The 18,015-nt window shown below is 44.2% G+C and overlaps 1 protein-coding gene across 1 annotated transcript; it reads left to right on the forward strand.

Moving 5' to 3' along the window:
• Nucleotides 1–583: 583 nt before the first annotated feature.
• Nucleotides 584–10,493, forward strand: DYRK2 (dual specificity tyrosine phosphorylation regulated kinase 2). The gene is made up of 3 exons (XM_040409563.1): nucleotides 584–1,109; nucleotides 2,107–2,231; nucleotides 5,052–10,493. The coding sequence occupies exons 1-3, from the start codon at nucleotides 1,064–1,066 to the stop codon at nucleotides 6,651–6,653; spliced, it is 1,773 nt and encodes a 590-aa protein (XP_040265497.1). The 5' UTR covers nucleotides 584–1,063; the 3' UTR covers nucleotides 6,654–10,493.
• The last annotated feature ends 7,522 nt before the right edge of the window (nucleotides 10,494–18,015 follow it).

Below are 18,015 nucleotides of genomic sequence, written 5' to 3' on the forward strand. Positions count from 1 at the left end.
TCAGTTTTTTTTTAAAATAAAGGTTTTATGTTGATATACTTTGATTATTTTGGAAAACACTGTTCCTGCATGGTGTACCCCTTACAAAAATCCTTTAAATGATGATCAATGTTCATAAATTGTTCTCTAATTTTGATCGCCAGTATATATATATACGGTAATCCACCCTCCATCCATGGTGGTCCTAGCTCTGGTATATCATAACCTACTACATCTATACAAGTACACGACCACTGGCCATTCCCAGTAGCTTCTATGGCTGACAGGTGAGCAGGAAAATCTGCACACACTGCACTAATGTGTGGTGGCAGCAGGTCACAATGGATGGCTGCCAGGGTAAACAAACAACGCCTCCCTGGCACCATAGTGATCGTTACCAGGGGCGCCGACCTATTGTCACTCCATGTGGTGCGGGTTGAGTGCAGTGAGGGAGCCTGGGGGCAAGGGGGCGCTCCGTCCTCCACCTTAGGGTGACCCATGCTGGAGACGCTACAGGACTGCACCAATCACAGAGTCTGTCACCCCACGTTTCTCGCGCCCGCCCTCGTCTCCAGTCTACCCAGAGAACGTGCGACTCGCCCTCCCGCACGGCCTTTGCTTGTTGATAGTCTGTGAATAGCGTGTCACATCGCTGCTTAGCAACACCACAGCCGCTTGCGAGCGGTTGGTCGCCTGGAGTCGCGTCTCCGCCTCCTCCGAGTCAGAGAGGCCAGTACCGGCTCGGCAGCGGCTCGAGTGGTCGCACCCGTTAGACAGCCTGGCCGAGAGGGGTGGGCAGTCTAACGGTGTCTCTGGTGTGTGGGAGTGACCGCATTGCGGTGGGCGGGGCCTGTGTTCCCGGCTGCGCTCCTCCCACATTGACTCCCCTGGGAGTTCGCCTGGGAGCAGAGGAAGCATCGGGGCTGCCCGTGCTGTGTGAGTCAGTGACGAGAACGGGGATGCCGGGGCGCTGCCGTGCTGACTGGAGAAGAAGCTGGGGAGCGGAGGTCGTGGACACGGTGGGGGATCGACAGCCCGGAGTTCAGGTCCTTGCCCCCCACTGGCCTCTCCCTGCTCATCCGCCATGTTAACGAGGAAAGCCTGTGCGGCTGCAGCGGTGCATCCGACCGGTAAGAGCTGAGCCCGGAGCGGGTGGCGGGGAAGCGCCGGGACCGGGGGCACGTTGTCTGCCTGGCTGCTTTGCTCTCCTGCAGGCACCTCTGTGGCCATTTCCTGTGCCAGACGTGTCCCTGCAGGCCCTGGTACGGGGCAGGAAAGGGTTAACCCCCCCTTCCCCCCGCTTTGTCTTGTCGCTAGCCGTGTACCTGGTGACCGGGCGGCGGTGACCTGGAGAGGCATTCAATGGCATCACCCCTAATAATGGCAGACAAAGCTGTCTGACAGGTACCTCAGTGTATTGTGTGCCTGCAATGTATGGGCAGGGTGCTATAGTGCATGGCTCTTTCTGTGCCATGGCGTTGTGTGGCCGCCCCGCGTAGGTCGCGCCGGTCTGTGGCTGCGCCGCGTAGGTCACGCCGGTCTGTGGCCGCGCCGCGTAGGTCGCGCCGGTCTGTGGCCGCGCCGCGTAGGTCGCGCCGGTCTGTGGCCGCGCCGCGTAGGTTGCGCCCGTCTGTGGCCGCTCCGCGTGGGTCGCGCCCGTCTGTGGCCGCTCCGCGTGGGTCGCGCCCGTCTGTGGCCGCTCCGCGTGGGTCGCGCCCGTCTGTGGCCGCTCCGCGTGGGTCGCGCCCGTCTGGGTACAGCTGGTCTGTAGCTGTTTTGGGTAGGTACTGCCAACCTATGACTGTTCCGGGTAGGGCACAGCAGCAGGCCTATGGCACACATATCTTTCCGCATCGTTCTGTAGTATACTTCGTACAGGATAGTTCAGTGAATGCCTTATACTAGTACTACACAGAATAGATAGACGCTTTATTTTCATCCAGTGTATTACGGCTTGTCCTGTATTCTGTATTTTGTGGATGCCATGGTGTCTCTTGTGATGGACATGGCATGTATTACCACTCGCCGTACCGTGTGATGTGGTGCGGTGTGAAGACACTCTGAATGTGCTGTACATATTTGGAATATCTGTCTTTGAGTCATCTTTTTTTTCCTGTTGTATTTTAGGCAGAGGAAGTGAAGGTACTAGTCAGTTGCAGCCATCTCCTGCCTTACCCCGATCCGCAGCTGGGACCGGACCGCCATCTCCGGTATCATTGCCACCTTTAAGAACCAGCAACGCAACACACACGGTAAGTCTCGGATGGCTGGTCTATTTCTTCTGCCTGTTTTCTATCACGTTCCTAATTTGTCTGTTAACCGTCTTCTTGCCTTCTAAATTCAGCTAAGACTTTGGTATTTATAGAAGTAAATGTGCAAGGTCCAGTCCGGGTGACCGCCAGCGCATTAGTCTGCTTCATGTCCGCCGTGTACATCAGGGTTCCTCCACTACGTAGAAGAAGGAATGTGTGTGCTTTCTGTATATTGTCTCTGTTACTCTAGTATTGTATATATTGTTAGTGTTTGCATATTCTGTTACTCTAGTATTGTATATATTGTTATTGTAGTGTTCGCAGTTTCGGTTACTCTAGTATTGTATATATTGTTATTGTAGTGTTCGCAGTTTCTGTTACTCTAGTATTGTATATATTGTTAGTGTTTGCATATTCTGTTACTCTAGTATTGTATATATTGTTAGTGTTTGCATATTCTGTTACTCTAGTATTGTTATTGTAGTGTTCGCAGTTTCTGTATATATTCTTCTACCTTATATATTTTGTATGTATGGTTAGTTTCTGTATATATAGTGTTAGTATATAATGTGTTTGCATTATTTTAGTGTTTCTGACTTTTCCTATAGTAGTTTGTATTTCGAGCCCCCATAGTGACATGAATGATTCTTTTCCTATGTATAAATTAGCCGCGGTCTTATTTTTGTCATATTCCAGAGCAGCTATTTGGTGTTTACCGTTCACCTTGTATGAACCTTTTCTAACAGAAGCCAATGGCACCAAATGTTTTTTATAGTCACGCACGCGCTGTGTTATTCATTAGGGACTGTAGAGTTTTGAGTTAATTATCCGCGCCTGGTCACATGCAGTAATATCGTGTGGCGCCCGTTTTCGTGTAGAGCAGCTGTTGAATGCTGTGGCTATTGGTGGGACAGGTGGCTGGCAGCTGCTGCTGTTTGCCGGTCGTCCTCATGAACAGTATGTGGAATGTTTATTTACTGGACTTTTCCGAGTCTTTTCCCATTATCTTTTTTGCATTCCTTGCTATAATTAAAGGATTTGGTTGTAAATAACTGTTTACTTCCTTGTTCTGGTGCTTTTCTGTTACATGCCTTCAATGTCCTCAAGCATGTCTTCACATGTAGACTTGAGAGGACTATCAGCTGAATGCTCATTCAGCCAAGGGCTATCCTGCCCAGCTCCTCAATAAACATGCATGCTCAGCCATGTTGAGTGTGCAGGTTTCTTTCAATAGGTAGAGGGATAAATAGCTGCAGACCCTCCAGTTTGTCGCCCAAACACGGAACTGTGGAGGGCAACCTTTCTCATTCTTGTTTCCTCTGTACTTGCCCGTCTATTGTGCCCTCTTTGCCGCATCTGTCCTGCTCGGATCCTGACCGGATGTGTTGCCAAGTCTTCTCCTTCAGCTGCATTGACTTTATGTAGCTGAACACGGAGGCCTGGAAACGCATCCGGTAGGGTCCTGAGAGGAAGAGCCCGCCGCCATTCAAAGCGCAGCAATGACGGCAGTGTCGTGGGTGTGATGGAGGGGTAAGTACAGAGGAAATAATCTTTTCTCTAACAGGACTAGTTGGAGCCACTAGTGTATTACGGAATAAAGCAGCATCATCCCAGTTACTGTCTTTAGCCTCAGCTACGTTCCAATAATTTACTTGCAAGCGTCTAATGAATAAAAAATTCTCGTGGATGAGTTCTTTTAATCCTAACGAGTGAAAGCTGACGGATAGTAGCGGCACATTGAAATGTGAGAAGATTTTGAGATGGGAAGGGCAAGTGCTCTGGCTAGTTTTTAAGGGTATTGTCCGAGTGTTTAATACTGATGGCCTATCCTCTGGATAGGTCATCAGTATCTGATTGGAGGGGGTCCTACGCCCGCCAACCCTGCCGATCAGCCGTTTGAAGAGGCTGTGGCACTCCTTTGCGTTGTATGCAGTGAGGAGGCCATGGCGCTCACAGTGCCATTCTTTGCATAGTGGCTGTGCTTGGTATTGCAGCTCAGCCCCATTCACTTGAATGGGACTGAGCTGCTTCTAGGCCAAGGATCAGCAACTTTTGGCACTCCAGCTGCTGTAAAACTACAACTCCCAGCATGCAAACATGCTTGGCTGCTTTTCTAACTCCCAAAAAACTGAATGAGGCAATCTAGGAGTTGTAGTTTCTGAACAGCTGGAGTGCCGGAGGTTGCTGATCCCTGTTCTAGGCCATGTGACTGATGACATCACTGAACTAGGAAGAGGCTGCGGCGCTCACGGAGTGCTGCGTTATTTTTTAAGCAATTGGTCAGCAGGATACCGGGAGTCTGACCCCACTGATCAGATACTGATTACCTATTCTAAGGATAAGCCAATGACTAGCTTCAGTAGTGATGTGGCCACAAGCAGCATGTCACTGCTGAAGCCAGTCACTGTCTGGAAAGGTGCAGGTAACGATGCCCATGCACCAGCGGATGTAAACGGTGCGGGAACGGAAGATGGAGGCAGCCGGAACAGACTACCAGAGTAGGTTGCCGCAGATGTGAACCTACCCTAATTATTTAGTTGTAGAATACTTTTGAGAGTGCCTTGTTGGGGCTTTGGGCTTTGTTCACAACCCCTAGTAATGCTGTGTAAACTTGAAGGAACAATGGTTTCCGTATTGTTGACTGCGTATAAACAGTATATTATCACCTTGCCTTTTTCCTGGTTGAGGAATGCAAGCAATGTGTTCAAGCAAGATTTACTTCAGCGCTGACATAGTTTCAGGGTTGATTATCATAATAGTTTCACCTTTAAAAAAAAAGTTACTGTACTATGTTGAAACCTCTCCAATTGTATATTTCAGATTGGAGGCAATAAGCACACCATGAATGAACATCTGCACATTAGCAGCCATGGACAGATCCAGGTGCAGCAACTGTTTGAAGAGAACAGCAACAAAAGGACCGTCCTGACGACGCAACCCAACGGGCTCACATCTGTTAGTAAAACTGGATTACCTGTCGTTTCAGAAAGACACCTAGAAAGCACACACCGTAGGCAAGGAAGTTCTAGCTCTTTGAAATCTTCAGATGGGACAACCAAAGTAAAGTCCTCTTCGTTAACCCCAGAACAAGCCATGAAGCAATACATGCAAAAATTGACAGCCTTTGAGCACCATGAAATTTTCAACTATCCAGAAATTTATTTTGTGGGTCCAAATGCAAAGAAACGTCAAGGTGTGATTGGTGGCTCAAATAATGGCGGCTATGATGATGACCAGGGCTCATATATGCAAGTGCCACATGACCATGTTGCTTATCGTTACGAAGTTCTTAAGGTGATTGGCAAAGGAAGCTTTGGGCAAGTTGTGAAGGCTTATGATCACAAGCTCCATCAGCACGTGGCCTTAAAAATGGTAAGGAACGAGAAACGTTTCCATCGTCAAGCCGCCGAAGAAATTCGCATCCTAGAGCACCTAAAGAAGCAGGATAAAGATAACAACATGAATGTCATCCACATGCTGGAGAACTTCACATTCCGCAACCATATCTGCATGACGTTTGAGCTGCTGAGCATGAACCTTTATGAGCTCATTAAGAAAAACAAATTTCAGGGCTTCAGCCTGCCTTTAGTTCGCAAGTTTGCGCACTCAATTTTACAGTGCTTGGATGCTTTGCACAAAAACAGAATAATCCACTGTGACCTTAAACCTGAAAACATTTTGCTGAAGCAACAGGGTAGAAGTGGCATAAAAGTGATAGATTTTGGCTCAAGCTGTTATGAGCATCAGCGTGTGTACACGTACATACAGTCACGTTTTTATCGAGCTCCAGAGGTAATACTTGGCGGTCGCTACGGCATGCCTATTGACATGTGGAGCTTGGGTTGTATTCTAGCAGAATTGTTGACTGGTTATCCACTCTTACCCGGTGAAGATGAAGGAGATCAGTTGGCATGCATGATTGAACTACTGGGGATGCCTTCCCAAAAACTGCTTGATTCTTCAAAACGAGGCAAGAATTTTGTCAGCTCCAAAGGTTATCCTCGTTATTGCACTGCTACAACTCTGCCAGATGGATCTGTGGTACTGAACGGTGGCCGTTCTCGAAGAGGAAAACTACGAGGCCCTCCTGGGAGTAGGGACTGGGTAACTGCATTGAAAGGCTGTGACGATCCCTTGTTTCTTGATTTTCTAGCGCAATGTTTAGAATGGGATCCTGCTTTGCGCATGACTCCTAGCCAAGCGTTACGACATCATTGGCTACGTAGACGCTTGCCAAAGCCTCCGACCGGAGAGAAGACCTCCTCCAAAAGAATAACTGAAAGCTCTGGTGCTATAACATCCATTTCCAAGTTACCTCCCACATCAGGCTCAGCTGCAAAACTAAGAACTAATTTGGCCCAAATGACCGATGCCAATGGAAATATTCAGCAAAGGACTGTGTTGCCAAAGCTTGTTAGCTGATCTAATGAAGACCTTTCTTTGAACACCTTGTTGAGCCTTATTCATTACAGCTCAAGTTCGTAATCTTTTTAATTGCTGTTTGTAGCAACTCTTTATCTGTGCAGCCATTTATCATTTTTTTTAGTAATAATGCAATTTTATATTTAAACATTGGGGACGATGCTTTAAGGTTTTATTATTTTTTTTATTTTAAGTATAGCATTTATAATTGGCTTTGCTTAGGAAGTGTCAAAGTCAGTGGCTGGCCACTGACTATTGCTTGACTGTTGAACATAACTTATTGTCGGAAGGTTTAACCACCATTCATGCATTTTTAAAGCAGTGGCTGAAGTACTACAACAAATCTAGACATATTTTTTGACTTCATGTGGAGACGCACATTATAGTATGTATACGTGGTGGTGCACAGTTGGCATAAAGCTCACTTGTTGGGTATTGCATTTTTTCCAGGTCTTTCAATGAACAGATGAGCAGCAAGTAACAGGTTAAGAGAAAGTGACCCACTTAATATATATAATAACATAATAGGTACTTGGGGGATTGTCACGATTCATTTTTATGTTTCTGACCAACACCACTCTTTAGGGCCAAGACCAGAACCCCCACGTCAAAAGTAGTCCACTAAGTTACGCATAGTGCAGGGCCTTGGAGGTTGGAGTGTGGCGCAGGAATTCAGGGAACACCAAAGGGAATCCCTGTGTCTTCTACCAACTCTTCAGGATCATGGCACATTTCTTTATGAATTGCTCTTGGACTAGATTTCAGTGGCCGACAGTTCAGATTTTCACTATTAAAAGCATTTACATTCTGGCTTCCCTTGTTGACATGGCTGTTCCTGACAGTTGGATCTGCCATAGTTTACTGGTCTCAGGGAGGCCCACTATGTAATAAAGAAGACCCGGCAGCTCGCCTAATATTTCTGTTTTACTTGCCATGAAATAACTATTCTGTATTGTTTCTGCATTGTGCTATTCCTCTGTTACTGCTCCTAGAAATATAAGAAATAATTATCAGCTGGGTGTAGCCCTTGCCCTTATCCAAGTACTGGTACTGTCAGCACTGATTGGACAGTGCAGGAATAACAGGGGAACGAAACAATGCAGAATTGTTATATTATGGGGATTTACTAAAACGGACACGTCAGGAGAGCTGACATTTCCTCTTTAGGACCCTAGGCCCTTTTTATTACATACTAGGACTGGGCGATATGGCCTAAAATCTATACCGCGATATAATTTGAACTATGTGCGATAACAATATATATCGCGATATATGATTTTCTTCTCTATGTATACTTGCAATCATCCATGTCCCCCAGCCAGCACCATCAGCCCCATGCCATAGCCATCCTCCAACCCAACCGCCGCCTCTCCTACCCCCTTTTCCCCGGGTAGATACGGGCCCCTGTTAATATACTTACCTTTCCTGCAGGGTGCGCGGCTGGCTGATGGAGTCCACTGGGAGGGACCTGACGTCCCACACATCGTCTGCCAGCGCGCTGATGATGTGTGCACGCAAGGCCCTGGCCAATGCAGCGCGGTGCCGAGTCAGGAGGCCACGGAGCGGCGAGTGAGAAGCTTCTTCAGTTCACTACCGCTCCGTGGTCATCTATCGCGATAGGGCGATATAGACAAAAATCTATATCGCTGCCCAAATTTATATAGTTTATATTGCCCACTGCTTTTACATATACTACAATTATATACAATTACCCAGTGTATAGGTGGTAGTTGTGAGTGTAGAGATTGAATATACCCAGATGACAGAGTAGTGAGAAACGACCTGAATCTGTAGTATTTTGAAGGAATGAAGAACGGTGTATGACTGTTAAACCTCCAGCTCTGTTTTTCTAGTACCACTTAAAGCATGGTCCCCCCAATACCGCTAAAACAAACTGCTGGTTTTCCATTTTCTTATATTCCTTTGATAAAGGCACTGGCTGTCGGATGTGGGCAACATGTATTTTAACACTTTGTTTAGAGTAAATATTCTATGATATGAAGAAGACCCATCCCTCTTATTATAGGAATGTATTTATTATAGAATATATATTTAACAGACTGAATATCCACACTGGTAATTTGCACATTGTGTTTAGTTAAGGCAAACCCACTGGCCGTCAACGTCTTGGCCAGCCGTATACGGACTGTCTAGTCTAAACGCTGATTTAATGATTAGCCCATTAACGTGTGTGTTTCCTATGCCCACTGGCCATTGAATGCACTTTGTCATCTGTCTTGTATCTGTGGCTTGGAGTGCTGGAACCCTTTAAAGCAGTCTTATGGGATCAGAAAAGCATGGCTGGCTTCTTTCAGAAACGGCGCCACTGTTGTCCATAGGTTGCATGTTGTATTGACACTCCAGAGAATAGCCCCATGGGTAAGAGAGGTGCTGAAAAAGGAAGTAGTTATCTCATTTAAAGGTTGTCTGACTTGTATTAAAACCTAACCAAAACCCTTAAATGTGGGTTCACATATAGGTTTTGTGCCAAGAAGCTGGTTGGATGGGAATGAAAGTTGGGCTACTTTCACAGCTGCGTTTTCCTTACCGGCGTTGAGATCCGTCATGGGGTCTCAATGCCGGAGGAAAGTGCTTCAGTTTTGTTCCCCATTCATTGTTAATGGGGACAAAAGCGGAATGGAGTGCACCAGAATGCTAGAAGCGTTTTTGTGTGCGTCATGGGATACTGATCAAGACTGATCCGGCATGAAATACAATGTAGGTCAATGGTGCCTGATTTGCCGTTTTCTCGGACACAAAAGAAAAGGGATCTGGCGCCCATTGACTTACAGTAGTTTTAGAGGCAAATCCGTTTTGATCATTTTAGGAATAATAAAACCGGATCCGTTCATATCGGATGCAGCCGGTTGTATTATCCTAACAGAAGTGTTTTTGCTGACCATGACTGATCCAGTAACAAACGCAGATGTAAAAGTAGCCTTATAAAAGACTTCTGCTTCTCCTTTCTGCCGGATCCACTTGGATCAACTGCCACAAAAACCTATGGGTTAACCCACCCTACTTGTGGATGAAAGAACACATACCACTTGAACCCCTGCAGTTTCCGGCTCTGCAGCTCCAGTCTCTGTTTACAGGCTGCCTCGGTGATGTAGCTGTATACGACGTATGACCGCTGCAGCCAATCGGTGACCTCAGCAGTAGAGTTGAGGACTGGAGCACTAGCATTGGATGTGGCAGCAGATGAAGTAGGGAGTATATGTTCTTTATATATTTTAGCACATTTATGGGATCTGGGGGGAGGAGGGGTTAGTAATAGTTGGACAGCCCCTTTAACACCTTTTCCTTAGTGAACAAGCCCTACTTTCTTAAATGACATTTCTTCCTATTTTTCCTTTTGGACTTTTTACATGCAGCCATGTCATTGCTCAATTAATAGATGTTCTCTTGAATCTTTATACTGTTAAGAGGAACAGGTCGTTGAGTGCAAGTTTGTCTTTACTTTCTTAAGGGCTCTGGCAGCTGAACTGCTGTGGGGTGTCCTGGAGACAATATTGAGTCTCGCAGGTTCCCATTGCCGAGGGACGCGGTGATAGCACAATGCGTTGCTGTTTCTTTGGTTGCAGTCTTGTTTGGTTTCATGAACCCTTTGGGGCTTACTTAATACATCAGTGTGTTGGTACTGAAGTGCAGCACCAGACGGAGTTAAGCAGATAAATTGTGCCTTTTGTTCTTGCTGCCATGCCGGGCATGTTTGGCCTCCGATTTTACTCTCTTAGGGTACTTTCACACTTGTGGCAGAGGATTCCGACAGGCAGTTCCGTCACCGGAACTGCCTGCCGGATCCGGCAATCCTGACGCAAACAGATGGCATTCGGATGCGGATCCGTCTGACAAATGCATTGCAATACCGGATCTGTCTCTCCGGTGTCATCCGGAAAAACGGATACAGTATTTATTTTTTGCATTTTTAAAGGTCTGCGCATTCGATGAAAATGAATGCCTGATCCGGCCTTGCGTCAAGTGTTCAGGAATTTTGGCCGGAGAAAAAACTGCAGCATGCTGCGGTATTTTCTCCGGCAAAATACCGTAAGAGGGACTGAACTGATGCATCCTGAACGGATTGCTCTCCATTCAGAACGCATTAGGATGAAACTGATCAGTTTTTTTCCCGGTATTGATCCCCCTAGGACGGAACTCAACACCGGAAAAAAAACCCGCTAGTGTCAAAGTACCCTTAAATGGTGAAGGCATTTTTAGTACCGATTAAAACTACTTGTCTTAAAATCACCATCCTACTTTGAGGCCTTACAAGGAACTATCACAGTAGTGTTCTTCTTATCGCTGACCAGTCAGACTACAGGAAGATACTTCCATTCAGTTGAAGGCTTGAGGAAGCTCTGAGGCCATCACCAGGTACAATCTATGATTTACTGGTTGCCTGCATTTGTACACCAACCCTTCCTTTTTGTACAATATTTTGTTATGCTGGACTTGGTGGGAAATATTTCATTTTTTTGTAAGAATTACCTCAAAACGGTTTTTAGTTTTTCTAGTGTGTTCAATCCCAGGGCATTTGGTAGGAACCAAAGTGCATTCCTTTTGTAATAACCTGGCTCCACAGCCGGTGACTTTTACTAGGTGCAAGGCATTTGAGCCTCTCTTCATGTATGACCTTGGAGTGCATACGCTCTTGCTTTGGGCTGTACTGTAATCCAAGAGGACAAGTTGACATTCTGTAAGTCTAGAATCCTTATTAGGGTGCATTAACACCACCGTATGAATTTTGCTTTCTGCAAAATACGGGTGCCATCCGTTTTTTGGCTTAAACACGGATGCGGAGTGCACATGGAAGGCATCCCTTTTCTTTCCGCATCCATATGTCAGTTACGCAAAAGATACAACATGTCCTGTTCTTTGCGTCCCGTGAACAAATTGATGTCAGTGGGTCCATGAAAAAAAAAAAATGGATACAACATGGACGTCGTCTGTATTTTGCGGATGCGCAAAATGAATATTGTCATGTGAATGTAGCCTTATAAAGGTAATCCATGGTTCTCCGTAGAGTACAGTACAGCCCCATGATATAATTTATTATAACAATGTGAGTTCTATTTTATTGATGCTTTTTACTTCTTGGAGGATATTTTCTTCTGAAGAATTTTATGTGAATGCTCACAAAACCGCAACCATTGCCTTGGTCGGTGGTTATTTATCTGGATCCTCCAGCATCCTAAATAGAGTGTGTTTTCATGAATCTAATACAAGTGACTTGAGAATTGTCCAGCTCCTTGTATATGAGGTCCTCAAAGCATTCTCTTTTTAGGATTGATGGTAACCACCACGGCTTTAGGATTTTGCTTTGCTTCTTAAGCAACATCTTAGACATGTGACTGTAATATGCTGCAATTGTGTGTACTGATATTATGTGAAACACTTGGATTGAATGTGGACTTGTGTATATTTTGTGTACATTTTCTGTGAGATGCTGCTGGCTCCACTTCACATTGGAGATGTTCTAGTGGACTAGAATCAGTGGCCAGTTTTATAATACTGTATGTATTGTACAGCAGATGACAGAAGTATGAATTTCTAGTGAATATTCATTAAAATTTTATTGTTGTGGCCAGAGATCATTTCAGAATAAAATGTTCCTTTTACCTTTATTTTGTCTTGCATTGTAGCTGTGACATTTTCTTTTATAAAGAATGAACTTTTATTTTTATTTTTATAAAACTCCTTTAGTAAAACAGCACGTTTGAAGCAAAAACAAAGGCTTCTTCATTTTGAAGAATTAAAGCTACCATAAAATGTAATGTATATTAGACATAATGTCACAGCACTAAGGAAACACAGAGGTCCATGTAGCCTACATTTCTAGTCCCATGATGGGTTTTAACACTAGTATTGGGTAAATCCAAAGGTCCAAGTAGTCTACATTTATGGTTTCATGATGGGTTTCACCACAAGTAGCGGCCAACTTCAACGGTCCAGGTGGCCTGCATTTCTGGTGTCATTTATGGGTTTTTACCACTAGAACTGGCCAAATCTAAAAGTCCTGGTCATTATGGGTTTTACCACTAGCATTAGGCAAATCCTAAGGTCTAGGTAACCCATGTTTCTGATCTAGTCATGGGTCTTATTCAGAAAATATTTACAGCTTATTAATTTGATATGCCATAATTGTCTGTTAGGGGTCAAGCCACTTGGACCCCTTCTATCAAAAATAAATAAATAGGGATGCCTTGTACCAAATTCCCACAGGTTAGGTAGGAAGCTTCTCAGATATGCTATACATGTTTAATAACATTTAAGACTCATTTTATATTGAAACAAGAGGTATAAAATCCTTGCTCACGAGATCTAACAATCTATAAGGAAATAGTGAAGACACAAAAGGTATAGGTTAGTAGGTTTCATTGCTATATTTTAGGGACTTTACAAACATATGAACCGTGTATTCAGTGTAATTTCTGGTCTCCTGAGCCAATTGCAGAGTGATTAAATGAATAATCTTTCCTTCCATGGCTGGATGGGATAAATTTGGCATCAGTCTTTCTCTGAAATCTCCCTGCTTCACTGCACATGCGTCGAATCCCGCATTATGAGGCTTATGATGATGAAGTTAATGAAGCCTGGGGAGGACCGGGCAGCTTGACTTCTTGGTAGAGTGGCTGCATCTCCATGACTTCTTAAAGGCATCTGAATGCATCAAAGTTCTTTGTCTTCATGCAGAAACGGCCAGAAGATAGAAGATCATCACTGTAAACCTGCAATGGATAACAGGTTGGTAGCGGTTTGGGGCCTAAGTCCTGTTGACGGGTTCCTTTAAATTAGATAAATTCTTATCGGGTACGTGATTTTTATTTTATTTTTTCACACAGCCTTTTGTTTTATAGTCTTTCTGTAAAAGGGGTGGAAACTAAAGAGATTACTAGAACTTAATAGATAACTATGATCAATCAGCAGCATCTTTTTCCAATTTTTAAACATGTCTTTATAGTATACAACATTGAAAGTTTCCTATGCTGCAAATCAAGGGCAAATTATAAGTGTTACAGTTTACTTCCAACACCGATGGATGATCCCCAACTCTACGTATCGTTACAAGCAGAAGATGGATATTTACACTGCTACAAGTATACTGTGGGACTTGGCTGAGGTTTAGTCGCTTACAGCTGCCCTCGGATTGCAGTTTGAAGCAGTAATGGCTCATGCACACAGTCATATTACAGCTCCATTTCGTACAGCACTTCACAAAGGGCCTGCTTTAGGCGTTCACTCTACCTCCACATGCTCTCATTTTCAGAGAGAGCTATTCTCTGGCTGACTCAGTACAAAAAGTGTTAGGTTCCATTAGATTACTTTTATACTTATGTATTCTCCCATAGAAGCAGTGCACATGAGCCCTAACTGGATCGGGGAAGTAGATGTATATTGTGGTCTGTTTGCTATTCATTTTTAGCTCTTTTAACCATTTGACATCTGCTTGCAGGAAATTTATAGACGGCTGGATTGGATTATTATTTTTTTTATGCAAAAACTTTCTGTATGTTTTTAAAGAGGACCGGTCACCTCTCCTGACATGGCTGTTTTAATAACTACTTACATTCCCCATGTAATAACAATTCTGGAGCATCTATTCTTATGGCTCTATGTTGTGCCATTCCTTGATTTTATTATTATTATTTTTTTCTACTAGAAGTTACGAATGAATTGCTAGCAGTCTGCAGTAAGGGTACAGAGGGGTGGTAAGCAGTTGGCAGGTGTACCTGCCCAGTCTGACTCTGTCTCCATCTAATGTCAGTGCTGCCATTGTCAGTCTGTGCAGGTACACCCCCCAAACTGGTTACCACCCCTCGGTACCCTTACTGCAGACTGCTGGCATTTCTTTCATAACTTCTAGTAGAAATAATAAAGGAACGGCACAACATACAGACATAAGAACAGATGCTCCAGAATTGTTATTACATGGGGAATGCATGAAGCAATTAAAACAGGAATATCAGGAGCGGTGACCGGTCCTCTTTAAGGAAATACTTCTACAAACTGCAGATGTCAGGCGAATGATAGCAATCAGCTGCATATTAGCCATAATCTATAACTTTACTGTCATTTCCTCATGCATTCAGTCTACACAAGCAATTGGTGCATTGTACTATGATTGCCTTTTTCCTCCGCAGGCTGCAGCGGCATTGTCTTCTTCTCTCTGCCTGTCACAATCGATCATCTCCTGAATGTAGAAACTGAACAGCTGCTCCTGTGGTAAACATGTTCTTTTGCTCTGGTGTTTCTATTAAATTAGTCATCCTCCAATTCCTTTACTTTCATGCACATAAAATGCTGTCCTTAGAATAGAAGCCAAAGTCATTCACTTAATGAAGCTGAAGTGGCCAAGGACCTCTCTCTTTGCAAAGTATCCTGAAGGTGTTTGTGGTGGAGTTACATAACGCCATACAAGCGGCATTCCCCTCAATGGGAAGGCAACTGATCTTGATTTTCTTTTTGAATGGCCAAGGCTGCTTTTGTGAGTCGGGTTATTTTTAGTAAATGTTCACATGCTGGTTTGATTAAAATCTGAATGATGTGCTACATTTTGGCTGGCAAGGAATTTTATTAGGAGAGATGTCCAGGTTTCGGAGATGAATTCTGAATTTCTTGCTGGGACGCGGTCAGCCTATAACCTATTCTGGGCAGTCTCCTTACAGCACCCTTATGACGTGCTCTTATATTCCGTGTTTGGATTCCCCAGAGTCCTGTCGCTTTTGCATTATTGAAGGCAACTGGTTTTAGCCTGATCAAAAAGTCTTTGTACAATAGTAGTGATAGCACTGGACCAGTAATATAGAATGCTTTACCCACACTTCTTTGAGGAATGGCATTAGGGGTACGACAGAACATTTACTGTGTAGTAGCTGAGGCTGTTCCACACAGCAGTGCACAGTAAGTGATGGACTTTGCTCCGTTTATCTAATTTTCGCTAATCGCTAACCCATGCAGGGTGGGTAAACAGTCTATTCCTGGAGCGTACACAGTTTAAGACTCCTTTAGACAGCCCAATTTTGCAGCCAATTGTCAGGAGGGAAGCGGTCCTTCCCAACAATCGCTTGCTAGCGGAAGAGACCGCTGCTATTACATGCAGTGATCTCCTCCACAGTATGGTGAGGAGTGATCATTATGCCATTGCTCGTCCCCATGCTGTCTACAGCAGATCGCTATTAGACAGCACGATCTGTCGCCGGCAAACATTGACTTTTTTTTTTTAAAGCATGCTTAAAAATCACAATTGCCCGATGAACAAGCCCGTTCATCGGCAGTATTACACTGCCAGATCATCCTTAACGAGCATTACTACGAACGTTCGTTAACGATGAACTGGCTAAGAATCAACCAGTCTAATTACACCCTTTAGATTAATTTTAGGTAATATTTGCATATATAAACTAGTTTGTTTTAAAGGAGTTGTCAACACCTGAGCCAAAACTGCCCAGAATGTGTGTACTAAAAAAGAGCCATTCTGAGCAGCATCATTCCAGTACAAGTGGACTCCTCTCTGCTGCCTCCGGTCTCATGTGGACCAGAAGTTTGATGTTTCGTCCATCGTCAGAGTCACCACTGCAGCCATTTACTGGTGTGGCCCCAAGCAGCTTGTGATCTCTAGGCCAGTGAATGGCTGCAGATGTGCATATGAAGATGGCCGAGGCGTCACATTTCTGGTCCACTCGGGACCGGAAGTAGCACGGACTGGACTTTCTGAGCTGGAATGAAACTGCTCAGAAGAGGTGAATAGCTTTCTTTTTTTTTTTTCTGAACATATGATTTGATTATTATTTAATTTTGAGTTGGGTACGACCCCATGAAGTGGTTTGCCATCCGCAAAGGCTGCATAATTTTACTGCAGACTTGTAGGCATAGACAACCCCTTTTAATGCATCTTGCTTTCTGAAAGCCTAGACTCTGTTCTTATCATTTTAAATGGACTATTGTGAATTAATTTAAATCTTCAGGTGTTTACTGTCCATTACAAAAAATGTAAATCTCCTATTCTTTTCTATACTATATGTTATAACAGTTATCACCAACCCTCAATTAGATAGAAAATGAATTTAATACAAAATTCTATAGGAAATGTTTTAATGTTTACTTGTTTTTTATTATTTTCATAAGAGGACAAAAACAGCAAAACAATCTCTTGAGACTGTACAGATAAGTCTTATAGGATCGCGCAGGATCTCCATAATTTAAGCTTCTGCCATTGAGACCATTAAAAAGTTGCTGTAAGCTACATACAGTAATAAACTCGCTTATCTAAATCGGCCTGGTCTGTCTTGATATTGGGACGTTCACACGTAAATTGACAAACACGAGGGGGGAAGAGAGGGAAGGAAAAAGAGGGGGGAGGAAAGGTTGAGAGTGGAAGGAGATTGGGGGGGGGGGGGGGGGGATTCTGTGAAATCGGTCTAGTTCTCAATAGAGCCACCTCGAATGTTGAAGCACTAAATCTCATCTAGACTAGAGAAGGTTCCGTGGACTGTATAGCATCATCAACCTCACCAACAAATACCACTAAGAACTCGGAGGAGCTGAGGAATTCAGAAAGACGACGCCACCTTCGTTCAAATCTCTACCCTTGTTCATGCGAAAGAGCGATCAGTTCTTCCATTCTCAGTAAATGTCTAAGTTCCTTCGCCCATTCATGCAGGGAGGGTACTCTGACAGATTTCCAATGTCTCGGGATCGTCATGCGGGCTGCCGTGAGGAAGAACCATAGCGCATTCTTCTTCACTTGTGCCAAAGAACCAGGCACCAGAGAAAGAAGGGTGGAAAGGCGGGATTGCCCATAAGAGGAGTCATTGGACCTGGTCTATGAGACAATTGAGAGTTTAGGAGCCAACTATCCCACTGAGTGCAGGTATGTCTCACTAAAAAGGGCCATTCCTCCATCTGAGGTCTATCTGCAACCTTTAACCAGGGAGCTATTTTTAGATCCAAGGGAGAGAGATCAAACTCCAATTGAACCCAAAGCTTCGCACCTGGTCCAGCAGACCAATTCAGGATCCGCATGAGTAATGCCGATGCATGATGGAGTTTACTCAATGTCCGATTACTCAATAAGAAATGTTTGAAAGCAAAAAGTAATGCTAGCCTTGGACATGAACAAGAATTAAAAAATATTATTTTTTTCTATATTTTTTTTTTTGTGGTGATAAAACATGGTGACCAAACTTCTAAGAATATTTAAGAATTTCTCCTTTAAGTCCAGTCTTTAATGTTAGTTTTATGTGTTATCTAGTTTCCTAAGATTCCAGGTTACTTAAAGGGGTTCTGCACTTTGTTTAAACTGATGATCTATCCTCTGGATAGATCATCAGCTTCCGATCGGCAGGGGTCCGACACCCGGGAC

The sequence above is a fragment of the Bufo bufo genome, chromosome 1 (genome assembly GCF_905171765.1).
Source record: "Bufo bufo chromosome 1, aBufBuf1.1, whole genome shotgun sequence".
NCBI lineage: Eukaryota > Metazoa > Chordata > Amphibia > Anura > Bufonidae > Bufo > Bufo bufo.

Coding starts and splice junctions, on each gene's coding strand:
- DYRK2 (XM_040409563.1), top strand. CDS start 1,064: ATGTTAACGAGGAAAGCCTGTGCGGCTGCAGCGGTGCATCCGACCG. Junction 1,110..2,106: donor TGCAGCGGTGCATCCGACCG/GTAAGAGCTGAG, acceptor GTTGTATTTTAG/GCAGAGGAAGTGAAGGTACT. Junction 2,232..5,051: donor CCAGCAACGCAACACACACG/GTAAGTCTCGGA, acceptor TGTATATTTCAG/ATTGGAGGCAATAAGCACAC.